The sequence below is a fragment of the Tursiops truncatus genome, chromosome 15, assembly GCF_011762595.2.
Source record: "Tursiops truncatus isolate mTurTru1 chromosome 15, mTurTru1.mat.Y, whole genome shotgun sequence".
In the NCBI taxonomy this organism is placed as follows: Eukaryota; Metazoa; Chordata; class Mammalia; order Artiodactyla; family Delphinidae; genus Tursiops; species Tursiops truncatus.
Genome location: NC_047048.1, coordinates 4,240,068 through 4,266,417, shown reverse-complemented (window position 1 = coordinate 4,266,417; position 26,350 = coordinate 4,240,068). Strand labels below are relative to the sequence as shown.

The following is a 26,350-nucleotide window of genomic DNA, read 5'->3' as shown; positions in this document are numbered from 1 at the left end:
AAAATAAATAAATAAATAATAAATCTTAAAAAGAAAATAAGGGTGAGATCATGACTCTTATACAGATATAAAAATGAGCACAGGCTAAGTATTTTATTTCATTCAAGAGGGAACCTGCAGCTGTCATAACCGGTTCAAAAGAGAATCTGAGAAACAGACACATTACAGATCAGGACTACTGAAATGAATATGTAAACAAAGAAATGAAGGTAAAATTGGATTCTTCCTGGGTAGGGGTTTGGCGAGTCAACTGAACTTCCTACCAAGTGGACAGAATTTCATGTTACCTACAACCTTCGAAGACGTGTAAAACAGCTCAAAGACAAAGAGAGGGCTGAAATCAACGCAGAGCGATGTCCTCCAATAATGCTTAGTTGGCCATTGAAACACACAATTTTTTTTCCACACACATAATCCTCTTCAGGAAGTAAAGGTATGGGTAATTTTCTTCTTTCAATTCTGTATTTTATGATTTTTTCTACAGTTTTCACGAATTAAAAGTGGTTTGGAAAGCCTATGTTTCTTTTTCCCTATGAGGGGGAGGAAGGTATCCTAGGCTAATACTCTATTATGTTAACGCTAAGTTCTATTCACTAATATTTTGATTAAATAGCTCACTATGATAGTAAGCTAACATGATAAACTCCTTTCCCTTATTTATCAGTTGTCTGTGGACACTTATTCTAAGACTTAAGCATTCAAGGTAAGGAAAAGATTAGCGCACCAGGACACAGGTAAGAGTCCTCGAGAAGCGGTGACATAACAGACGTTCCCTTAAAGTAAGGGGAAATTTGAGTCCCTGGTCCAGGCGGCCCAACTTCTCACCACAGCACCTCTTCACCGCCAGATGAGATGGAGATATTTAAGACGTTCCCTAACTTGACGGCGCGGAGACTTCTGGGAAATAGAGTTCTGGTATTTGTCTCGCTCTCCGGGGCGGGCCTTGGCAGGCGGACTTCCGGCGTCCTCCTGCGCTAGTGCGCCTCACCCTGTGTGCGTGTTCGCGCACGCGCACCGGCGCTGCGCCGCGCCGCTCTTGTTTCCTATCCGTGCCCAGGTCACCGCTTGCTTTCGTTCCCAGGCTGTGGCCTCCGGCGAGCGAGGATTCCGGGGCCTGAAGGGGTGGACGCCGTCTGGCCCGGCCGGCACCCAGAGGGCGCGGGCTGTGTGGGCGAGGGTTCGCGTGGGCTGGGCAGAGGCTGGAACGAGGACCCCTGAGCGCGAGCTCCGGAGCCCGCGGGCTGGGCCGGAGGGGCCCGCCGGGCGGCGGCGGCGGCGGCGGCGGCGGCGGCGGCGGCGGCGGCGGCGGCGCAGTGCCAGGCAGTCTGCAGCGCGCGGCACAGCGAGGTCCCGGGAGGGACGTGGGCCTGAAGGGAGCTTGTGCCGTAGGCCCAGAGCCGGCTTCTCTGGCCCAGTGGTCTCGGGAGGCGGAGCGATCCGTGAGAGGAGCGCGCCGGAGGAGCAGCCCCCGGACCGGAGCCTCGGGAGCCCGGGGCCGGTCAGCTAGTCTCGACGAGGTAGGTGTTGCGTCTGCGGGCCTGTAGGCGGTTGTGGACCCTGCGGCCGTTGGAGAGCGGAACTTGGGGTAGCCCGCCCCGGGCCCCGCGGGAGAACGACCGGGAGGGTTTGACCGCTTCCCCGAGGTGGATGGGCCGGACTGGAGAGCAGGGCCGGGAGCTCCGGATGGGGCTCCCCTGGGACTTGTGAGCACCCGGTGTTCTGGGGGAGCAGGGGCCGCAGGCTCGGCCGGGACGTGGCGCGTCCACCCCTCCGTCCAACCCCGATCCTCCTTGTCCTCCTGTCGCCGTCTCGGCATCTCGCACGTGTCTCTCAAGGCCCATCAGCACCTTGGTTGTCTAATCTAAGCGTCCGCTGCCCCCCTGGGTTGTGCCCTGTGGAGTCGCACAGTGTAGTTAGTGCAGGATGAGTCTGCAAGGCTTCTGTCCTGCTGCCTCGCTTGAGGAAGGAAGAGATTGGGCCTGAGAAGGGAGGTGACTTGTCCCAGATCCTCACCGGGTGTGCATGTGGGGTCGCTAACAGGACTCCAAACTCCTAGGGCAGGTGTTCTGTCCACTTAAAGTCAGTTTCATAATAAAACACTCAGAAGTGCAGCGGTAACCAAATTGAGTCAGATGATTTACAAACAGTGCGGTGCCTTGATGCATGTTTATCCCACTTTTGAGAGCTTACATTCTCCCTTACTGTGGAATCTTTGATTTTAATCAATTCAAAGAGACAATAAGAAAATACTTAAGTAGTGTCACAGGGAAATTTTTTTTATTTGCATTTTTAATTTAACTCTTTGAAACAGTCGTTCATATTCACCAATGAGAGTAACTTGATCATGTTGGTGTTGGAAAGGTACAGGTGTGTGTTTCTCTTGTAGGACCCTTTTAGCCTCTTGAATGTTCATAGGGTGTCATTTTATTGGACTTTCTTTGATGGTCCTGATGCAGGAGGTTCCTGCCTGGGCAGGTCAGGTTACTCAGCACTTCAGTTACTTGCTTCCCTTCCTCTAGGTCCACCGTTTACAGTCTACGATTTTTCCAAGAGCAGCAGAAAATGAATGAATCCCAGGTGAGTTTTCCTGTCGGTGTATGTATTCCCCCACTTTGTTTTGTAATGCATTTTAGGAGGTGTATAAGGATCCACATTTTAAAACGTGAAGGTAGAAATAGGTAAAAGACATTATCACATAAAATACAGTTGTTACAGAGTCAGGGCGGCACGTAGTTGTTGTCAGGTTCACACATATAGGTGGTATGATGCTTTAAGGCTACTGGAATTGAGCTGCAAATATGACTCATGTTCTTGACAGTTATAGAAAAAGGAAGATACCATCCATCGTGTGATTTGTGTTGACTATAAGAAGAAAGCATTTTTGTTACTTGTGGGTTTCAAAGGTTTCCTAAGACCTGGAAAAATTTGTTTGTTGAAGTTGAAGTAATATGGATAGCTCTCCTAATAACAGGCATCAAATCATTTCAGTATATGACTTAGACTTATTGTTTATCTTAGCAGTGGGCCTGCTGCCCAATGGGAACTTGGTGCATGTGATTTTTCCAGGCTCCAAAATATTGTGATCCAAGTAGACCTGTTTACATTTTTACTATTTAGTCCAAGGCTAAAACCTAAGTCATGGAATGGCCTTCTCATCCTTCAGATATTTCTGTTAGTGTGTTTTTGGGGGGTTGTACAGCACACAGTACAGACAGATATTCTCCAATAAGGTGTTTTCACTTCCCATTCCCATTTTAATTCTTGGTGTCTTGGTTTTGTCCTTACCACTCTCCTGAATCTGTTGGTAAAGATTAGCAGTGACCTAATTATAGTCAAATCCAGTGGACATTTTCAGGTCCTTACCTCTCCTGACCATCCATCTGCCTTTGACATCTGTTACTGCCAAACTCATGGAGCCTCCCTTTTCTTGGCTTTAAAAAAAATTCATTTGGGACTTCCCTGGTGGCACAGTGGTTAAGAATCCGCCTGCCAGTGCAGGGGACACGGGTTTGAGCCCTAGTCCAGGAAGATTCCACATGCCGCAGAACAACTAAGCCCGTGCGCCACAGCTACTGAGCCTGCGCTCTAGAGCCCCCGAGCCACAACTACTGAGCCTTTGTGCCACAACTACTGAAGCCTGCGTGCCTAGAGCCCATGCTCCACAACAGGAGAAGCCACCGCAATGAGAAGCGCACGCACCGCAACTAGAGAAAGCCTGTATGCAGCAACGAAGACCCAACACAGCCAAAAATAAATAAATAAAATTAATTAAAAATAAATATTCATTTAAAAACCCTTTAGAAAAAATTCACTTGTATTTCTGTATGTATCTTTAAACAATAATGAGTCTTTTAAAAAGTGGGTGGGGATAACCCACAATATCATTTTTTCTTAGTGTTCAAAGTTTCACAATTTTCTACATGTTTTTCAGTTTTTTCTTTTCAATGAGGATACAAATAGAGCCCATATGTTGCAGTTGATTAGCCTTGAATTGTGTTGACTGCATTGCAATTGTTTTAACTTTAACATATTTTTTTCTGAACCGTTTGAGAGTGTGTCATGCCCCTTTACCCTGTAATGTCTCAGTTGTATCTCCTAAGATCAAGAATATTTTCTTATGTATGCTTGCCAGAGGTAACTGAATTCAGGAAATTTCACAATGATATAATACTTTATTTATTTTTTCAAAGAATTTTTAAAATTTATTCATTTTGGCTGTGCCATGTCTTAGTTGCAGCATGCAGACTCTGAGTTGCAGCATGCAGGCTTCTTAGTTGCGGCATGCATGCAGGATCTAGTTCCCCAACCAGGGATCGACCCCAGGCCCTCTGCATTGGAAGTCTTACACACTGGACCACCAGGCAAATTCCTGATATAATACTTTATTTTTATTTATTTATTTATTACTTATTTTTGGCTGCATCAGGTCTTAGTTGTGGTGAGTGGGCTCTTTGTTGTGGCGCGTGGGCTTCTCTCTAGTTGTGGCATGGGGTTTTTCTCTTCTGTAGTTGTGGCGCACTGGCTTCAGGGCGTGTCGGCTCTCTAGCTGTAGCGCTCCTTTTCCAGAGCTTGTGGGCTCTGCACTTTGCGGCACGAGGGCTCTAGTTGAGGCGCCCGAGCTGAGTACTTGTGGTGCGTGGGTTTAGTTGCCCTGTGGCATGTGGGGTCTTAGTTCCCTGACCAGGGATCGAACCCACGTCCTCTGCATTGTAAGGTGGATTCTTTACCACTGGACCACCAGGAAAGTCCCCTTGATATAATACTTTAATCTACAGTTCATCCAGGCATCCAACTTCCAGTTTTGTCAGTTTTCCCAGTAATTTCCTTTATAGCAATTTTTAATTTTTGATGGAGGACGCAGTCCGGAATTATGAATTGCATTTAGTTTTCATGCTTTTTAAGTCTGTTTAATATGGAATAGTTTCTTAATGCCATTATAGTAATTGAAGAATACAGGCCAATTATTTTGTAGAATTCTTTGAATTTATGTTTCCCCGATGTTTTTTCATAGATTTAGATGGTGATTTTTCGGCAGGAACACTACATAAATAATGACTCTCTTAAGATTTATGACCCAGAATAGGTCTCTCTCGGAGAAGCTCCACGTGCACTTGAGAAGGGTGCCTGTTCTGCTCTCGGTGGGTGGAGTGTTCTCTAAATGTCAGTAACATCAAGTTGGGAATGTTTGGCAGGTGCACCATATCCTTGCTAACCTTCTGCCGACTTGTCCCATGAGTCGTGAGAGAGGGGGAATTGAAATCTCCTGCGATTGTGTTTTGTCTGTTTCTCCTTGCAATTCTGTCAGTTTTTGCTTCATGAATTTTGTGAGAAGATACCTAACCATTTAAGATTATTAGGTCCTTCTGATTAATTAACCACTTTGTTGTTGTGAATTGGCCTCCTTTATCCTGGCAATGGTCTGTGCTGTGAAATGGAATCTCTGATACTTATAAAGCCATTCCAGCTTTCTTTTGAGTAGTGTTGGTGTGCAATGTTTTATTCTGTCCTTTTACTTTTAACCTATTTGCATCTTTATATGTGAAGTACAGCGCTGTAGACAGCATATAGTTAGGTCTTCTTTTTTTAATCCAATTTGATAATTTCTGTCTATTAATTGGGGTGTTTAGACTATTTACTTGTAAAGTGAATATTGATACAACCAGTTAGGTTATAGTCTGTTGTCTTTATTTTCTATTTGTCCCATCTTCTTTGTCTTCCTTCTGTTTGATTGACTTTTTTGTGATTCCATTTTATATCCTTTGTTGGGTTATTAGCCATAACACTTGTTATTTTAGTGGGTGCTTTAGTGTTTATAGTATGTAGCTTTAATTTATTATAGTTTATCTTCAAGTAATATGCCTGATCACTTAGCTACAGTTCCATTTTTCCCTTCTTGGTCTTTATACTGTTGTTGCATTTTATTTTTAGAGGTAATACCAATCCCACAATACATTGGGTTTTTTGTTGTTGTTGTGGTTTTTTTTTTGTCAAACCGAGTGACTAGTGGGATCTCAGTTCCCCGACCAGGGATTGAACATGGGCCCCTGCAGTTAAAGTTCTGAGTTCTAACCACTGGACCACCAGGGAATTCCTGATACATTGTCATTTTTAATTAATCTTTTAAAGAGATTTAAATAATGAAAGAAAATACATAGTTGCCATTTCTGGTGCTTCATTCTGTTGTGTAGATCCACATTTTTATCTGCTGTCATTTTCCTTCTGCCTGAAGGACTTTCTTTAACATTTCTTCTAGTTGATAATGAATTCTTATGGCTCTTGTATGTCTGAAAATATCTTTATTTTGCCTTCACTTTTAAAGAGATTATTGCTGTCTTTTATATTCTCCAGTACTTTAAATGTGTTCCTCCACTGGCTTCTTGCTTACATTGATTCCAAGAGAAATTTGATGTCATCCTCATCTTTGTTCCTCTGTGTATAACGTGTCTTTATTTCTTTATTTTTTATCACTAGTTTTTAGCCATTTGATTTTGATACATCTTGGTGAAGGCATGCCTCCTTTTATTGTGCTTCACAGTGTGTTCAAGAACAAGGAGAATCATTCCATTTGTTCAGGTCTACTTCTCTGTCTTTCAGGAGTGTTTTAAAAATTTTCTAGTATAGATTTTGTATATTTCTTATTAAGAGTTTTTTTCTGTTGCTATTGTGAACTGTGTGTACACTTGAATTACATCTTTTTACTCTTTTTTACATAGTGAGGGCTGTTGTCTTTATGTGTGTTAACTATATATTGTGACCTAACAGCATTCTTTTTATTGATTTGGTTCCATTGTTGATTCTTTGAGTTTTCTAGGTATAGTATATCATCTGTGAATAGAAATAGTTCCACTTTTTCTTATTGCTTATTAGGCCTTTAATTGTTTTCTCTGATTGGAGATAATGAGCATTTTGCCTTGTTTCTAATCTTTCTGAGAATGTGTCTATTGTTTACCCATTAAGTAAGTCCTGACTTTAGAACTAAGAGGACTGAAGCATAGATATGTGTTTGTGTCTGGACTCAAAAAAGTGTATGTATGTACCCGTGTGTATATGTATCACACGTACTGTGCACATTAGGGTATGAGTATGTGTATACATAGGTATATTCATGTTGGTGAAGTATCCATCAATTCCTATTTTCTTGAGGGTTTTTTAAATTTTTAATTAGGTATGCGTTTGAATATTGTCAGAGGTCTTTTCGTCATCTTAGGAAATGTAAGATTTTTCTTCTTAGTTATATTATAATGGCATATTGTATTAATGGATTTCCAAATATTAAACCAGTCTATATGCTTGGAGTAAGTCCTGTTTAGGTAATTACGTATTTTCTTTTCAACGTGGTATTGGATTTTGTTTGCTAATATTTCATTTTGGATACTTGTGTCGATAGAAGCAATATTGATATGTAATTTAATTTATTTGCTTGATTGGTCAGTCTTCTAACCCCTGCCACTTCTTGCCTTCTGGACTGCCTTAACCCAGAAGGTTATTACTTCCTATAGGTGATGTTAAAGCTCATTTGGCTTACCTTGGGATAATCTTAGGCTCTCTTGGGGAATCTCAGCTGTGAGACCTGCACAGATGTGGCTGTACCAGTGGGTGAAATCCCTTTATAAACAGTAGGATAATAGAACATGTTTACTGAGCAGTTCCCTTCCAAAATACAAGTTAAATGTTTACAGTCCCAACAAGTGCTCCTTCCAACAACTGAGAACCCATTTTGCTGGTCATGCAGTGAGGTTTCTACATCCCCATGTTCGTCTTTGTTGGAACTCTCGGGTTTCGGAGGAGTTTGTCACTGACTGTTTTAAGGAAACTGTTTTCTTCAACAAAAATTGTCTTGCTTTTCTGAAAATACCTTTATAGTGTCTTTAGACTTAAATGATAGTTTGGCTTGGTGTACAGTTCTAGGTTCAAAATCCTTTTTCCTTAAAAGTTGTGGGCGTTCTCCATTGTTTCTTCTTGGTTGAGAATTAGAATGTCAGTTTCCAGGGTAACTAGTGTATTTTTTTCACTCACTCTGTAACTTTTTAGGATTCCCCCCTCCCCCTTTTCTTTTTATTTTTCTTTTTTTTTTGGCTGTGCAGCTTGCGAGATGCCAGCTCCCCAACCAGGGATTGAACCCAGGCCCCCGTAGCAAAAGCGCCAAGTCCCAACCAGAGGGAAGTCCCAACCAATTAGAGGAAGTTCCCTCTAATTTTTAAATTTTGGATGTTTTATCAGGAAATTTCTTGATCTGTTTCCCCAGTATTTTTCTTTGCAGATTATATGGTCCCTTTTGATGATGTTTTGTTTTGTTTTGTTTTGTTTGTTTATTTTTATGATCTTCACCTCAGGAATCATTTTCCATTCTGCCTTTGATGATTTTTTGTTCATCGTCTATCATCTCTTTCTGAAAATGTTGAATCTGTTGGATCTGGCTTCAATATCTCAAAATTTCATCATTTCAATTTCTTGTTTTCAGAGAGATTTTCTAAGTTATCTATTTTATGTCCCATTTATTATTCAAGCTTCTTACTTGAGGATTTTTTAAAAATTCAACAATCCAGTCTTTAATTTCTAAGTATTCTCCAGTGGCTTTTTCTTAGCAGAATGTTCTCATTTTCTGAAAGCAATATCCTGCTTAATTTATTAAAAAATATAAATCAGTAGACACAAATGCAAGTTGTTTCCTTTGTGAATTTGGTTCAGTCATTGTTGAGTTGTTCATCCTGATGCTTATCCTTTATTTATGTTGTTTTCTCAATTAGCTGATGATTCTTAATTTTTAAATTTCACTTTTTGAGAGAATTACTAATAACTAATGTGAACATACTCAACCCATGACCCCATTTCATTCTTCTTTCCTTTGTGGAGGGAATGGCTGAGGAAGCTCTGTAAGGGAGTGGGTAGGGGTGTGTAATTAGAGAGGCATCACTGCATTTTTTTTTCTTTCCACTTTTTTTTATTGTGGTAAAATACACATAACATAAATTTAGTATGCTAACCTTTTTTTTCCTTTAACATCTTTATTGTAGTATAATTGCTTTACAAGGGTGTGTTAGTTTCTGCTTTATAACAAAATGAATCAGCTATACGGATACATATATCCCCATATCTCTTCTCTCTTGCGTCTCCCTCCCACCCATCCTAACCATTTTTTAGTGTACAGTAGAGTGGTATTAAGGCCATTCATAATGTTGTGCAGTCATCACCACCATCCACCTCGAGAGTGTTTCTCATCTTCCAGAACTGACACTCTGCCCCCAGTAAACAGTAACTTCCCATTTCTCCCTCCCCAGCCCATGGCAACCACCATTTTACTCTCTGTCTCTAGTATTTTGACTAAATACCTCATCTAAGCGGAATCCTACAGTATTTGTCCTTCCATTAAGCTCATTTCACTCCGCTTAATGTCCTTAAAATTCATTCATGTGGTAGCAGATGTCAGAATTTCCTGCCTTTTTAAGGCTGAATCATACTCCACTGTGTATGTATATTACATTTTGTTAACCATTTGTCCATCGATGGACACTTGGGTTATTCCCACATTTTAGCTATTGTGAATAATGCTGCTGTGAACCTAGGTATACAGATACCTCTTTAAGTCTTTGCTTTCATATTTGGGGGGTATAGACCCAGAAGTGGAATTGCTGGATCATATGTTAATTCTGTTTTTCATTTTTTGAGGAACCACCATGCTGTTTTGCACAGCAGCTGCACCATTTTACATTTTCACTAACAGTGCACAAGGGTTCCAATTTCTCCAATACTTGTAATTTTTTCGTTTTTTTTATAGTAGCCGTTCTAATGGGTATGAGGTGGTATCTCATAGTTTTGATTTTCATTTCCCTATTAGTGATGTTCAACATCTTTTTCATATACTTATTGGTCATTTGTAAAACTTATTTGGAGAAATGTCTATTCAAGTGCTTTGCCCATTTTTCAAAATTTTATTTTATTTATTTCACTTTGTTTTAAAACTGTTGTTTTTGTTGTTGAGTTTTAGGAGTTCTCTGTATATTCTAAATTTTTTTTAATTAATTTTTATTGGAGTATAAATTTACAGTGTTGTGTTAGTTTCAGCTGTACAGCAAAGTGAATCAGCTATACGTATACACATACCCCGTTTTTTGGATTTCCTTCCCATTTAGGTTACCACAGAGCATTGAGTAGAGTTCCCTGTGATATACAGTAGGTTCTCATTAGTTATATATTTTATACATAGTAGTGTATATGTGTCAATCCTAACCTCCCAATTCATCTTATCGCCCCCTACCCCCTTGGTATCCATACATCCTTTACCTCTGTGTCTCTATTTCTGCTTTGCAAATAAGTTCATCTGTATCATTTTTCTAGATTCCACATATAAGTGATATCATATGGTACTTGTTTTTCTCTTTCTGACTTCACTCTGTCTGGCAGTCTCTAGGTCCATCCACGTCTCTGCAAATGGCACAATTTTGTTCCTTTTTATGGCTGAGTAATATTCCATTGTATATATGTACCACATCTTCTTTATCCATTCTTCTGTTGATGAACATTTAGGTTACTTCAATGTTTTGATTGTTGTAAATAGTGCTGCAATGAACATTGGGGTGCATGTATCTTTTTGAATTATGGTTTTCTCCAGGTATATGCCCAGGAGTGGGATTACTGGGTCATATGGTAGTTCTATTTTTAGTTTTTAAGGAACCTCCATACTGTTCTCCATAGTGGCTGTATCAATTTACATTCCCATCAACAGTGTAAGAGGGTTCCTTTTTCTCCACATCCTCTCCAGCATTTATTTTTGTTTTTTTTTAATTTATTTTATTTATTTATTTTTGGCTGCATTGGGTCTTCATTGCTGTGCGCAGGCTTTCTCTAGTTGCGGTGAATGGGGGCTATTCTTGGTTGCGGTAGCTTCTCTTGCGGAGCACGGGCTCTAGGTGCACGGGATTCTGTAGTTGTGGCTTGTGAGCTCTAGAGCGCAGGCTCAGTAGTTGTGGCGTACGGGCTTAGTTGCTCTGCAGCATGTGGGATCTTCCCGGCCCAGGGCTCGAACCCGTGTCCCCTACATTGACAGGCAGATTCTTAACCACTGTGCCACCAGGGAAGCCCTCCAGCATTTACTGTTTGTAGATTTTTTGATGATGGCCATTCTGACTGGTGTGAGGTGATCATTGTAGTTTTGACTTGCATTTCTCTAATAACTAGTGATGTTGAGCATGTTTTCATGTGTTCTTCCACCCATTTTTTGATTGGGTTGTTTGTTTTTTTGATATTGAGCTGCATGAGCTGCTTTTAATCCCTTGTCAGCTGCTTCATTTGCAAATATTTTCTCCCATTCTGAGGGTTGTCTTTTCATTTTGTTTATGGTTTCCTTATATATATTCTAGATACCAACCCCTTAGCAGATACGTGATTTGCAAATGTTTTCTCCCATTCCTTGATCTCCCTTATTCTTTGTCAACTGTGTCTTCTGATGCACAGAACCTGTGGGCACCACTGCATTTTGAACTGGTGGCAAGTCGGCAGACAACGTTAAGTTGCTCAGGTGCTTTATGGTGAGAGTAGTCTTCTAAGAGTTGCTTTAGGAGAAACGTCCATGTCCAACATGGAAACAGTTGGCTTTTTGTCTAGACGTGCCTGACATAGTCTTGGGTTGCACCTCCTTTCCTGGTGTCCTGTCGGGTTTATCCTTCGTCCCAGACAGCAGTTTTCCATTTGGACAGTGAATGTGTGATCACCCTCATTGCAGGGGTCCCGGCTCCATCTCTGTCCCCCGAGCCCACGGCCAGGGGCTGTCGACACAGTCTGAGTGGATCTGGCTGCTCTGTGCAGTGAGAACAGGAAGCCTGTCAAGCTGCTTGGTCGATTGTGTGAGTCATTCCTCTGTCAACCAGTCACTCTACTGCTGCAGGAACCCTAGGCCCCCTTGATGGGCCTGGAGATTTTCCAGGGCTCTGGTGGTGAGCCTGCTGTCACTTTTGCTGCAGTCCCGCCTCTGCCCCTGTGTGAGTGTGTTCCGTGGTCCTGGTTTCTCATTTGCTCTACTCGATAAATCAAGAATTTCCTCAGAAACTTTCCTGCTGTTGGTAACTTCTGTGTTCCAGTGCTCTTATGAGAACACTACTTTTATATTTCTTTGAATTGGGCTTTTTGGGTTTTTGTCTTGTTTTTGAGGCAGGAAAGTATTGGGTTGGCCAAAACGTTTGTTTGGGTTTCCTGAACGAACATTTTGGCCAACCCAATACTTGCATATGTTCGTTTACTCTCTTGAATTAGAGGCAACTCTTCCTGTCCAAAAGCTGCCCTCGAGAAAGTGCCTTCTTGGTCTCTGCCCTGTGCCAACCTCTTAAATATTGGTGCTGCTGCAGGTTTTGCCATGGGTACTTTTTACACTGCGTCCTCTTCTCTCCCCTGAATCCTGTAGAACACCCAGCTGAGCCTGCGGAGCCTCGTCTGCCAGCATAAAATTAAAGTAGTTTACTTCTCTCGTGTTAGACCATGCTCCACCTTGTGTGTGTCACGCTGATAATACCTCGGGCAGTCTTTCAAGCAACAGATTTTCATTGCTGCCACAATGTGATGTTTGAGATACCGCTTGAAGGAAGTACTAGAAAACTTAGCCAAGCAGATGGGTCCAGGTAGCTGGCTGTAAGAATGGAGGGGCCAGAGAATGAAAGAGTTGAACCGAGATGGCCCGAGTCCTGGGCCGCGCCAGCATGAGGAGGGAGGGGGAGGGGGCCCAGCCAGCAGAGGCTGCTGAAGAGAGCAACAAGGAGAGAAATGTCCGTGTTCACTTAGCCAGTGTCTCCTCGCAGGGCTGTAAGCTCTTTGAGTGAGAGCCGGAGTGGTGGTTCATTAACTTATGTCCCCAGAACTCAGATACTTCAGTTGCAAAATTGGAGCTCTTTTTTTTTGGTTTGAGAGGTTTTTTGGCTGGTTCGTTTGTTTGACACATTAAGGAACCCCAAGGCAGTGTGTTTCTAATATGGCTTGTTTTCCTCCCACGATCTGTAACAATCAGGGTCCGTAGTTGACTTTCCCGGTGAGCTGGGTGAGCTCTTGTTCCCATAAGTCTTCTCCACGTCACCCAGTTCCCATCACGGTGCCATTGCAGGGGCCAGTGTCATTCACGGACGTGGCCGTGGACTTCACTCAGGAGGAGTGGCAGCAGCTGGACCCTGATGAGAAGACAACCTACAGGGATGTGATGCTGGAGAACTACAGCCATCTGGTCTCCGTGGGTGAGGAGAGCCTGCTTTCTGAGTTGCTTCTCTGCGGGGGCTTCCAGTTTAAGGATTTTATGCTTGACTTCGAAGAAATCAGTGATGAGACTGTTTAATTTTTTTCTGGGCACCAGATAAAGTATTTGTTTATTTGCTTATCGATCAAAAGGTTCTGATTTTGATTAGGTGCAAAATAGACGCTTTATTTTTTGTCCTCTGAGGCAGCACCTTCTACTCAGAGACCCAGAGCCGAGCAGCAGGTCCAAGTTGGCTCTTTCTCATCCACAGGGTACGACAGCACCAAACCGAACGTGATCCTCAAGTTGGAGCAGGGAGAGGAGCCTTGGGTAGCGGATGGCGAGTTCCCACGGCAGTTTCACCCAGGTGAGGTGGTGGAGTGTGAATTTGTAAATGGTCGCTCCGGTCCTCTGGAGTGACCACAGATGCCCTAAATCTCACCTCCTGGCACCAATAGCACTTGCCCTCCACCATGTATGTGCACGCTCCCTTTCTGATTTTGCACCGGCCTTACATTTTACAGGATTTCCGTGTCTTCTAGGACTGAGGGTGCATTCACTCCCTCTTCCTCTCATACTGTCCGTGACTAACCTCCCTATTATCACAGAATTCCTTTGTTTTCAGGCTCTCAAAAGTCTGACAGAAAAGTTAACTGGAGACTTTCCTGGTCATTCTTTTTATCTTCCATTTTCTTTCCTTCCTTGCTGTGAAACGCCTCTGGTTTGTGTTCCACCCCAGTTTCATGCCCCCCTCTAGGCCCTCAGACACCCAGCGTGGTCCCCTCCTCGCCGTGGGTGCACTGGTCACTGTCCCTGAAGCCCATCCTCGGTGACACAGCACGAGTTGGGCCGTCCTCTTTCCCAAATGCTCCTTCCTGTCCCGTCTGTCTGCCCATCCCTGTGTCGGCAGCAGATGTTCAGGAAGAGTTTATTTTGTCAGTGAATTCCCATTCTTCTCTGGCCTCCTCAGGAGCCCCTAGGACCTGTCTTCCACTTCTTTAGTCTTCTTTGTATCCCATAAAAGCGTTCATCTAGCCTCAACTTTGAAGACTTTTTTATTTATGTTGCTCATCCAAATTGATACCCAACATCTGTAACCTGTAGCCTCTTTAACTCTTACCTGACAGAACAATAGCACAGGAAGGATCGTCCCCTTCCTTCTTCCTTAGCACATCTGATGATAAACTGACCTTTCCAAACCGCGAATTCTGTGCATCTTCCCCAAGTCCCTTAATTTATTACGTTGTACTTGTCTTTTCTGCCTTGTTCCTGTTTTTGTCTTTTACGAAATGCCTTAAAATTTTTCTGCATATTCTCAGTTTCTTTTGACATTGGTGTAAACAGTATTTTCTCATACGTACCTGGATTACAGTGAATCCTATTTGGAAATTGCAAAATCTGTTCATTTGAAACATACAGTTGATCTTATCACTAGGCTCAGAAGATAAGCCTATAACTATTCTGTTTCTTCTTAAGTAGAATTTAAGTTCTCCTCAATCCCCCACAGTGTGGTGCAATGTTACATATCAAAATGAATGTCCTGTTTCCCCCAACTCTTGTCAAATGCCATTTAGTCTAGATTTCTAAATGTCTTCCATTCAAACTAAGCAGAGTTGTCCCTGCTTAGTTGTCCCTCTGCTCTCCCAGATGATACATCTTCTTTCCCTCTGTTCTCCCTTCTTTCCTTCCTTAGTTGTAGTTTGGAAAAAAAAAAAAAAAAACCATAAAATTTACCATTTTAACCATTTTTAAGTGAACAGTTTAGTGGTGTTAACTGTATTCACATTGTTGTCCAACAGAATCTCTAGAACTTTATCCTTTAAATTTGACCTTGAAAGTTCAGCTCCTGCTTGAAGTTTCCCTCATTTCTCGCTCTTCATCCAGTCTTTCCTTTCTCTTCATGGCCCCTCCACGTAGTGGTTGTTAGCACAGGATTGTGCACTCTGATGTGTAATGGCAAGTGTTTGTCGCTTAAGCTCCTTTCTCGACCTGAATTATAACCCTACAAAAAGGAAGGGTCTTAGTACTCTGCTTTTCTGTGTAACATGTAGAAGATACTCCATTGGCTCACTGATGAGCTTCTTTTGAGAGAGAATTTATTCTGAACTGCGGATTCTGAAAAAACTGCTGGGGGTTAGAGTCTAACCTGAAAGCACCCCATTTGATTCAGATTAGAAACTACTACTTTAATTTCTGTTGGACAGATTTAAAAAAATAGCAAGTGTGGTCATACTTTTGACAAGCAGAGGTTTGAGTTAGGAAAGGAGAGCACAGCTGCATGAACTAGTTTAAAATTAGCTTTCAAACGGAATGTTCATAATCAAATACATGATATATAGCTTTGTGTTAAGGCTATTTTAAAATTTAAGGGAAGGAGAGCTTCAAAAAGTTGGAAAGAGACTTTATAAATATTTTAAGGCTTCTCCTGAAACATAGCTAGGTTTTGAGTACATACCAGGCTGGAAGTCAGGTTGAGTGAACAAGAGCATGTGCAGACTTGTGGTTGGGCGTGAGCAGGGCAGTGCCCAGGCTTCCTGGAGCAGAAGGTGTTTTTGGAAGATGAGTACAATGCTAGTTTGAATATATATTGTGAATCTAGGTAATGAAAATTTTACTGGTAAAGGATAACTTTTTTTTTTTCTGCTGGTATTTGGGCACAGGGATGTTGTAGATTTCTGAGCCCAGAACTGTTAGTGTTGTGTTGAATGTGGATGAGAGCAACTAAACATAGTTCAAAAGATCCAAAAACATGTAAAATACATGGAAATAAAAGTTGATATTGTAGGGGCTACTTTAGAAATCTAATATTGAAGATTTTACACCAAATGAAACCTGAGAGTATGGGAACTCTTGTTTGTATTCAGACTTAAGCTATAGTATTATGTCAGGAACATGACTGGTTTTGGTAAATTTAAGTCAGCAGATTGAAAGAAAATTCACGGAAAAACTTACTGAGCATTTGTTTTGTGTCACTGTTCTAAGCATTAACATGTGCTAACTAATGTATCAATAGTCTTTGCCCAGCCCTTTGTGTTAGGAGCTCTTGTCCACATTTCAGGTGAGCAAAACTGCATCACAGTTAAGTAACTTGCCCAGGTCCCCCAGCCTATGACGCATTGGAGTTGGGGTCCTGGTGCTTGTAGCCACTGTGCACTGTGTTGTAGACAAGTCACTTAGTGTTAAAGGAGACCACAGGACTCTCCAGAGAGCTGATCTTACTGGAGAGATTGGTCTACTTAGGTTTCTTACAGACATTTATGTGCCTGGGTCTCTCCTTATAGGTCAGTGTAAGTCAGGGCAAGGGAGTTGGAGCCCTGGTTGTGGGACTGTCTCTAAACATGAGGAAATTGGAGCATTTAGAATGTTTATTTGGATTTATGTGCAGAAGAGAAAGGCAAAGATTTTGGAAGGGTCTAGGTTAGTGAGCATGTTACCATGCTAATCTTGGTATGAAGTGATATTATATAGTTTTGTTTTTTTTTTTTGTTTTTTTTTTTTTTTTTGCGGTACGCGGGCCTCTCACCGCTGTGGCCTCTCCCGTTGCGGAGCACTGGCTCCGGACGCGCAGGCTCAGCGGCCATGGTTCACGGGCCCAGCCGCTCCGCGGCATGTGGGATCTTCCCGGACCGGGGCACGAACCCGCGTCCCCTGCAACGGCAGGTGGACTCTCAACCACTGCGCCACCAGGGAAGCCCGATATTATATAGTTTAATATACATTGTGATCTGTTTCTCCCAAACATAATCCATACTTGAATATTTCCTAGGATTATACATCCAGTAATTGTTCTTGCTTTCCCACGAATACCACTTGCTCTCAGTCCTCCCGTTTCAGCCTCGATCTGGGACCCCTTCAGTGACTTTGTCCTCTGCTCATCATTTCTTGGGTTTATTTCACGTTTCCTACCAAAGTTTTGAACATATTTGTAAAGTAACAAAGGTACTTGTGTTCAGTGTGAATTTACTCTTTCTTCTACTGCTGAGTCCTATCCTGCTCTCATCCTTTCCCCATCCCTCCCCCACCCCCCATGTCTGTCTGTTTGTCTTATATGACAAATCAAGGGGGAAAGAGGATTATATACTGATAATTTTATTTGTGGAGATTGACCCTAAAGCCAGAGTCAAGCCCACAGTAGGCCCTTGAGTACTGCTCCCATTCTATAACTGGTATGTTCAGATTCACAAGGTTTGTTTAATTTTATTCCTTTTTAGAAGAAGTCTGGAAAGTTGATGACCTGATGGAGAGAGCCCAAGAAAATAAAGACGAATGTTCAAGGCAAGCTGTTTCTATCAACAGCAGAACCCTGACTGAGGAGAGAGAGGTTGCATTTGATAAAACTTATAACATGGAAATAAGCCTTGTTCCTTCAAACCTAATGTCTCATAATTGTGTCTCATGTGGAAAGACTTTGGGATCTACTTCAGAATTAATTATTAGTGATGGAAGCTATGCAAGAGAGAAACCTGATGAGTGTAGTGAATGTGGGAAAACATTTCATGGAGAGAAACTCTATGAATTTCATCAAAATGGGGAAGCCTTTTCTCAAAATGAAGAAAGTATTCAGAAAATTAGTATTTTGGAGAAACCCTTTGAATATAATGAATGCACAGAAGCCTTAGACAATGAAGCTGTTTTCATTACTCATAAGAGAGCTTATATGGGGGAGAAGCCCTATGATTGGAATGATTCTGGATCAGACTTCATCCAGATGTCAAGTTTTAATGTATACCAGAGATCACAGATGGAATTGAAGCCCTTTGAATGCAGTGAGTGTGGGAAATCCTTCTGTAAAAAGTCAAAATTCATTATACACCAGAGGGCTCACACAGGAGAGAAACCTTACGAATGTAACGTATGTGGGAAATCCTTCAGCCAAAAAGGAACCCTCACCGTACATCGGAGATCACACTTAGAGGAGAAGCCCTATAAATGCAATGAGTGCGGAAAAACCTTCTGTCAGAAGTTACACCTCACTCAACACCTGAGGACTCACTCAGGAGAGAAACCCTATGAATGTAATGAATGTGGGAAAACCTTCTGCCAAAAGACACATCTCACCTTACACCAGAGAAACCATTCAGGAGAGAGACCGTATCCATGTAACGAATGTGGCAAATCCTTCTCCCGCAAGTCAGCCCTCAGTGACCATCAGAGAACGCACACGGGAGAGAAACTTTATAAGTGTAATGAATGTGGGAAATCCTATTACCGAAAATCCACCCTTATTACCCATCAGAGAACACACACAGGAGAGAAACCCTATCAGTGTAGTGAATGTGGGAAATTCTTTTCTCGGGTGTCATACCTCACTATCCATTACAGAAGTCATTTAGAAGAGAAGCCCTATGAATGCAATGAATGTGGCAAAACCTTCAATCTAAACTCAGCCTTCATTAGACATCGGAAGGTGCACACAGATGAGAAACCCCACGAATGTAGTGAGTGTGGAAAGTTCTCATATCTCACCAACCATCACACAACTCACTTAGGAGAGAAGCCCTATGAATGTAGTGAATGTGGGAAAACCTTACTTGAAAATTCAGCCTTTGATGGGCACCAGTCACTTCCCAAAGGGGAAAAGTCCTATGAATGTAACATATGCGGGAAATTGTTCTCTGAGCTGTCATACTATACTATACATTATAGAAGCCATTCAGAAGAGAAGCCCTACGGATGTAACGAATGTGGGAAAACCTTCTCCCATAACTCATCCCTCTTTAGACATCAAAGAGTCCACACAGGAGAGAAACCCTACGAGTGTTATGAATGTGGGAAGTTCTTCTCTCAGAAGTCTTACCTCACTATACATCATAGAATTCATTCAGGAGAGAAGCCCTATGAATGTAGTAAGTGTGGGAAAGTTTTCTCTCGGATGTCAAACCTCACCGTACACTATAGAAGCCATTCAGGAGAGAAGCCCTATGAATGTAACGAATGTGGGAAAGTCTTTTCTCAGAAGTCATACCTCACTGTGCATTATAGAACTCATTCAGGAGAGAAGCCCTATGAATGTAATGAATGTGGGAAAAAGTTCCATCACAGGTCAGCCTTCAATAGCCATCAGAGAATTCACAGGAGAGGGAATATGAACGTACTTGACATGGGAATGCTCCTCTGAAGTCAGATCTCATTTTAGAAAACCCTCTGCACATAATGAGTATGGGAAGTCAGTTGGGAGTCAGATATCACTGTCTGAGAGTTCATGTTTCTGAATGAGGAAAAGCATTTAGATGTTAGATTTATTCTAATCTGAATTTTCATAGAGAAGAATCCCTAAAACTGCAACAAGAAGCAAAGCCTTCAGCAAGACCCTACAACTCATTGGACACTAGACAGTTTATACAAGAGTGAAACTCTATAAATATTTAATATTTATTTTGGATTCCAATTGTATTCACATATCAGGGAATCATACCAAGGCGAAACCTGTCAAAGTGATGAATGTGGAAAATACATTGTCATGGAAATTGTTATACTAAAAGCCATATTTCTGATATAAAATCAGATGTTTTAAGGAATGACATCAGAAGCTATCAGCTCTGAATAAACCTTCATTGCAGAAAATGAAGTTTTAAAATCTTCTGGAGTTGATTATGAGGATCGTAGCATTAAATATGTATATGGCGGTTTCTATCACGTTTCCAAAATGTGATTAATTCTATGCAACTCTGCCAGTTGGGATTTGAATAATTTGTGAAAAGGCAGTATTCTTATTTGAGTATTAAGATGGCAAAATGTACTAATGTAGGACATATTGTTGGTGAGATGTTTGATAGGTATAGAATAGTTAAATACATAGTTTTCTGTTCTTTAGAGGCATTTACAAATGGTTTTTAATGAGTGCTTCATCAAGAGAGGAACCAGTGATTTTTGTAAAGTTTCCAACTGCATTTGAGCAAAAAAGACTTAAAAATACTATTTTCATAAACTATGCATAGATGATTTGGAATCTAGTCTGTTCAGTGAAGGATGGCTGTACTGCTCATGCTCTATAACATAGGCCCAGCTCTCCTACCACTCTTGTTTTTTAACCCATAGGTTTGAGCGTGCAGTATGCCACTATTTTGTAATTCAGAAATTTTACCTGTGCTTTTATTTGATATGAATACGGTGTCATTATTTTGTGCATTGTCTCTTAGTCCCAGTATTTTGGAACAAATTAATGCAAGCTTCTAGCAGACATTTTTTGTTGATTAACCTCAGTGTCCTCCCTCTCTTTACTTGCTGGAAGAGTTTAGGTATCTACTATTCACAAGACACAGAGGGTAAATCCTGAGTAAACTAAACCAGTCATGCTAATTTCATTATGATCACCAGTAACTCGTTTATAGTGGTCACATGACCAAATCCTAGGTTAGCACAACAGACCATTTCTGGAAAAAAGGTAAAACAGTGATCAAATGGATCTTACTCCAGGAATGTGAGGGTGTTTTAATAAGAAAAAAAAAAATCACTGTAATATATCACATTGAAGAAAAGTAGTCTAGTATGCAGGAAGCGTGGTGAAATCAATATCCATTTGTGTTCTTAGCAAACTATGGATAGAAAGGAACTTCCTTTATTGGCTAAAGAGTATCTTATACTACAACAAACAGCATATCAAATGGTGAAATATTGAAAGTTTTCTCCCAAGATCAAAAAAAGAGACAAGGTTATCTGCTATGACTAATTTTATTCAGTATTGTGTAGAAGGACCTAGCCAGGAAAGTAGGGGAAGCAAAAGAATGAAAAGGCTTAAGGATTAGAAGAAGTAAAACTTTTATTTGCAGATGATATGCTTTTATACATAGGAAATTCTAGGGAATATTCAGATAATTAGAATTGAGCAGAATCTCCACATACAAGGTCATTATGCAAAAATTGGTTTTTAATATACCAGCAACGAACACAGAAAATGAAAAGTTTTAAAACAATGTCACTTACAGTGATATCAGAAATCCTTAAGTGCCTGGGGGGAAAATTACCTAACACTGTATTTTCAAGAATTGTATCCAGGGGAAAAAAAAATTACAGAACAGTAAGAGGGATATATCCTGTTCATGGATTGCAAGACAATCTTAACAAGATGTCAGTTTTCCCCAAATTAATTCATATATTCAATGCAATCTTAATCAAAATCCTAGCAAGTTTTTATAACTGAAAATTCTCAGATTCATGTGAAAATTCAGAAGACCAATAATAGTCAAAGCTATCTTCTAGAATAGACAGAACTAGAGAACTTATAGTGCTAGATATCAAGAACTGTTACAAAGCCATAGGAATTATGATAGTGTGGTAATGGCACAAAGATAAACAAATTGACCAGTGGAACAGAATAAAGATTCCAGAAACACCCAAATGTAATTCAGTCACCTGACTTTTGGTGAAGGTAATAATGCATCGTAATGTGGGAAAGGATGTTCTTTCCACTAAATGCTCTGTCATCATTTAAATTTCATAATTTAATAGAAAATAGAAAAATCAATTGAGGTGGAGTGCAGTTTTAAGTATGAAATGTGAAATAATAAAGCTATAAGAAGACTATAACCTTACAGCAAGCAGTTTTCTTAAGACCCAAAAAGCACTGAATCATAAAATAAAACTTGTTAATTTGAGTATATTACATTAAAGAACTTCTGTTTCTCAAAAAGCCACCATTGAGAAAGTGAACAGGCAGACCACAGAGGGGAGAAGATATTTGCAACTCAAATACATGGCAGCAGAATCGAGTGCAGAAGAGGGCTTGGTAAACGTTTTTGGGGAGGGGCCAGATAGTATTAATATTTGGGGCTTTGGGCTTCCCTGGTGGTGCAGTTGTTGAGAGTCCACCTGCCGATGCAGGGGACACGGGTTCGTGCCCCGGTCTGGGAAGATCCCACATGCCGCAGAGCGGCTGGGCCCGTGAGCCATGGCCACTGAGCCTGCGCGTCCGGAGCCTGTGCTCCGCAACGGGAGAGGCCACAACAGTAAGAGACCCGTGTACCACCAAAAAAAAAAGAAAATATATATATATATATATATATATATATATATATATATATATATAGGGCTTTGTGGGCTACACAGTTTCACTCACGACTACTCAACTTTGCTGTCGTAGTGTGAAAGCCATAAATAAGACAAAAACAAATGAACGTGGCTATGTCCCAATAAGACTTTATTCACAAATACTGGTGGAGGACAGGATTTGGCCAGCAGGCCATAGTTGCTGACCCCTGATCTAAAATAAAAACACCTACAAATCTACAAGAAAAAAAAAATGGGCAAAAGACTTGGATGTCCACTTCATAAAAGAGGCTATCCACATGGCCAGTAAACATATGAAAAGGTATGTTAATTTTATTAATAATCTTGGAAAAGGCGGATTTAAAACCCTGTGTGGCACTACTGCCACCCTCTGAAATGGTTAAAATGAAAAGCATGAAAAAGCAAGATTTGGCAAGAACGTAACAGGAACTTGCCTACACTCCTGTTGGTATTGCCCATTGATAGAGCCATTTTGGAAAGCTGGCACTTCGAGCAAACCTGTGTTTGTACCCTTTTAACAAACCCAAACCTAGCAGACATGCATGAATGTGTCCACTGTGCATGTATATGTCCACCAAGGGACATGTCCTAGAATTTTCATGACCTAAAACTTCAAAAAACAACTCTGAAGGCACCTACCTATGCAGTAGAACTTTGAACGTCAGTGGTGTGTTTCCGCCACAGAACACTCTAAGGCAAGGAGAATGAATGGGTAGTAAGCACAGGCAATAGCAGCTCAATTTCACGAAGAATGTTAAATGAAGGAATCTAGACACAAAAGCAAACAGGTAAAGTATAAGAACAGGTAAAACTTGGCTATGCAGTTAGAAATCAGGATAGCGGTTAGCCTTGGCCAAGGCTGACAAGGAGCATTCATCTGGTGCTGGTAATAATTGGTTTCTAAATCTAGGTGCTGAATATCTGAGTGTTCTGTGCACTCAAGCTTTGTGTGTTTTTCTGCATGTATATTACACTTACATAAAATGTTGTTAAAAATCACAAGTGTCTACCATTTTTGTCGCTCAGCACTCTTGCCATATTTTTCTAGATGTATATGGGTATGCTGCATAACAGGAATTAACTGGTAGATTTTGCATAATTTTTGTGCAGGAAATACTCTTAGTTTTAATGGCAACTACTAAGATTTCCTACACTGACCGTAAAGCTTAGTATAAAGTATATTTTCAGTAAATATTTGAAAAGGTGACAGGGCCATTACATATGTTGTCATCCTACCATTCTGCATATATAAATGCATCTGGCACATATAAATAGGTTTGGACTGCCTCTTCAATAAAGAACTGATGTGTGTAAACCTTTCATATTTTCTCAGGCGAATTGTTTTTTACATTCCTGAATTTGGGATGCATCTTAACCATCACACTGTCACAGAGGTGAGCTTTCTTTGAGGTTAAGTATAACGGTGAGTTTGATTTGATAAAAAAATTTTTTAAGTTTTCAAGTTATCCTTTCAGCAAATTTAAAATAGGCAGTTAACAGCACAAATGTTAGTGAGTGAAGGATATAGTTAAGACCTCGCAGTATAAAATGTAAGAGCACTCAGCACGGGGAATGGGGGGTGCTGGCTGGGTTTACGGCACAACAGTGAGGAATTACGACATTTGATGGTGTGGACTATGTACTTAGTTGTTTTTTTAATATATATTTTAAATTTCATTTATTTTTATTTTTGGCTGTGTTGGGTCTTCGTTGATGCGTGCAGGCTTTCTCTAGTTGCAGCGATTGGGGGCTACTCTTCGTTGCGGTGCACAGGCTTCTCATTGCTGTGGCTTCTCTTGTTGCGGAGCACAGGCTCTAGGCGCACGGGCTTCAGTAGTTGTGGCACGTGGGCTCAGTAGTTGGGGCTTGTGGGCTCTAGAGCGCAGACTCAATAGTTGTGGCGTACGGGCTTAGTTACTCCGTGGCATGTGGGATCTTCCCTGACCAGGGCTCGAGTCTGTGCCTCCTGCGTTGGCAGGTGGATTCTTAACCACTGCGCCACCAGGGAAGTCCCCCACCTGATCCCTGTAAAGAGGGGAAACATGGCAATGACAGCGTCACAGTGTTCCCCAAATTAAGTTATATGAAGGCCACAAAGAAAAAAGTAACCCTCCCCAGTCGCCACAGTGGTAATTATAACAAAAAAAATAAATTTTCTTTCACATTAAAGAAATCAACCCCCTTGTAGTTCCTGCCGGATTGGTGAACTGCCATTGAATGCTGACTTGTGAGCAAAGGGTATGGAGTGGAAACAGTGTCAGGAATCCTCCGAGGGAAGAAGGGATGGCTGTGCTCAGTGGAGGAAGATGTGGAGTCGGGACAGTGAAGAAACTGGTGCAAATATCATGGCATCTGCCGAGCGCACCTTCACAAATGTTCTCTCCACACGTTAGCCCAGGGGAATCTGCCTGACTGATTGATCAGTGGGAGGGGAAAGCCAGCACTGAACCCCCAATCCTGTGGGGGGAGTAGATGAAACAAATATAGGGTGTTGAGACCTGTGTCAGAAGAAGTTTGATATTTTAGTGATGATTTTAAAGAAGTGGAGTCCTTTTGTAGCACGATGTCGGGGAGGGGTTGACAGGCTCAGGTGGTCCATCCCTGCTTGGCTGTGTTCCTGCTGAGGCAGCTGTGTCCTCCATAAACTCACACTGAGAAGCGGGGCTAGGACTGGCCTTTCCTCCAGTCAAAAGTGCAGGAACTCCCAGGAGAAAGTGAGTTCTGGCAAAAAAAAAAAAAAAAAAAAAAAAAAAAACAACCCTGAGGACTTTAGCCACAGAAGAAAGACAAACAGAACCACCTGTGCCAAATAAATATCCTCAAAGAAAAAAGTGTATTGGTAAAGCGATGTGGAGGTAAACAGTTCAAAAGAAGGAAATACTTAGTATCAACAATAAAAATTCAGTATATTAGATGAGCCAGTGGTTAATGAGTGGGAGACACTGTGTAGCAAAGAGCTTTTGCAGAAGGCTTTAGAGAGTAAAGAAAATGTGATGTGAAAAGGTGAGAAGTAGAGATTTCAGCAAGACACCCACAAATGAAGGGGAGGAGCTACACGGAGGGAGGGGAGTGACCATTTTATATAAGTGAAAAACCCAATATGATGTCAAATTAAAAGAACAGTTGGAGCTCCAAACAGGAAAGATACTGAGATATCCATGTCATTAAAGTGAAATTTAAGAATATCAAAGATAAATTTTCGAAGGCTTCTCTAAAGAGACAGTCACCCTAAAGATAGCAAGCAGATGCCTCATCGTCCATGTTCAACCACGATGGAGTAACAGGAAGCAGATTTCCTCTCCTGACTACATAACTGAAAAATCGGACAAAACAGATGAAACCATGGCGTTCTGACACTGGACATCAGGCAGGACAGTGATCCCTGAGAGAGGAGAAACAAAGTGGCCCCGAGGCCACAGTGCAGGGAAGAGCACCCGAAGCAGAGCTGGGTGGCCTCCCCGAGTTGAGAATTCAGGAAGGCTGAGGAGCTAGAAGTCAGGGCAGTGTGAACAGGAGAGAGCTGTGCAGGGCTCTGGGATGCTAACACTGGAGAACCCCAAAACTCCAAACACAAGGGCGTTGGGGGCTCCATTCTGGGGCAGGACTGCTCAACAAATAGAGGTGTGGCTCTGGCTTAGGGGCGTGGCCTGCTGTGATAGGGCGTGGCTTTGTCCTGGGGGGCAGGGCCTTTGTAGAGTGGTGGGGTGGGCGTAACAGTGGACAGGACGTGGCTCGGGCCAGGGGTGCGGTCAGCAGTGGAGCTTGCCTTGGGCTCAAAAAGGTGCAGCTGCCACTCCTCAGGCGAGAACTGTTTGGATCTAAGAGTCCTTGGGGGGCCAGAGGCCAGTGACCGGAAGACACGGCAGGCCTGTGGGCAGGCCTGCAGGCAGGTGAAGAGTGACAGACCTGTGTGTGAGGCACCGGGCACGTGGAAGGGGGAGGGGATAGAGAGGGGAGTACAGGGGCGAGGGTGGGGATGGAGGGGACAAAGGGCGGGGCCCCTGACCACCCACAGCTCGCACCCTCCCAGCTGCCCTGCCTGCCTGGCCACGTGGTGCCCGCTGCTGCTGCTCCCGGGCGCCCGTGTCCCCACCGCCACTGCCGCTCCCATCCCAGACGCCAAAGCCCAGGACA

General features: G+C 42.0%; 1 protein-coding gene across 3 annotated transcripts; it reads left to right on the top strand.

Annotated features, from left to right (window-relative positions):
- The first annotated feature begins 1,377 nt into the window (after nt 1-1,377).
- Nucleotides 1,378-24,974, top strand: RBAK (RB associated KRAB zinc finger). 3 transcript variants are annotated; one of them, XR_012325958.1, is made up of 6 exons: nt 1,378-1,517; nt 2,520-2,577; nt 13,085-13,211; nt 13,482-13,577; nt 17,422-22,517; nt 23,550-24,974. XR_012325958.1 is itself a non-coding variant. In XM_033839364.2 (5 exons), the coding sequence occupies exons 2-5, from the start codon at nt 2,563-2,565 to the stop codon at nt 19,326-19,328; spliced, it is 2,145 nt and encodes a 714-aa protein (XP_033695255.1). In that variant the 5' UTR covers nt 1,378-1,517; nt 2,520-2,562; the 3' UTR covers nt 19,329-23,218. The 3 variants fall into 3 exon arrangements, 2 of the variants coding, with proteins under 2 accessions (XP_033695255.1, XP_033695256.1); XM_033839364.2 differs by lacking the exon at nt 23,550-24,974 and having other exon boundaries at nt 17,422-23,218; XM_033839365.2 differs by lacking the exon at nt 23,550-24,974 and having other exon boundaries at nt 1,436-1,517; nt 12,992-13,211; nt 17,422-23,218.
- The last annotated feature ends 1,376 nt before the right edge of the window (nt 24,975-26,350 follow it).

Coding starts and splice junctions, on each gene's coding strand:
- RBAK (XM_033839364.2), top strand. Junction 13,212..13,481: donor CAGCCATCTGGTCTCCGTGG/GTGAGGAGAGCC, acceptor TCTCATCCACAG/GGTACGACAGCACCAAACCG. Junction 13,578..17,421: donor CCCACGGCAGTTTCACCCAG/GTGAGGTGGTGG, acceptor ATTCCTTTTTAG/AAGAAGTCTGGAAAGTTGAT.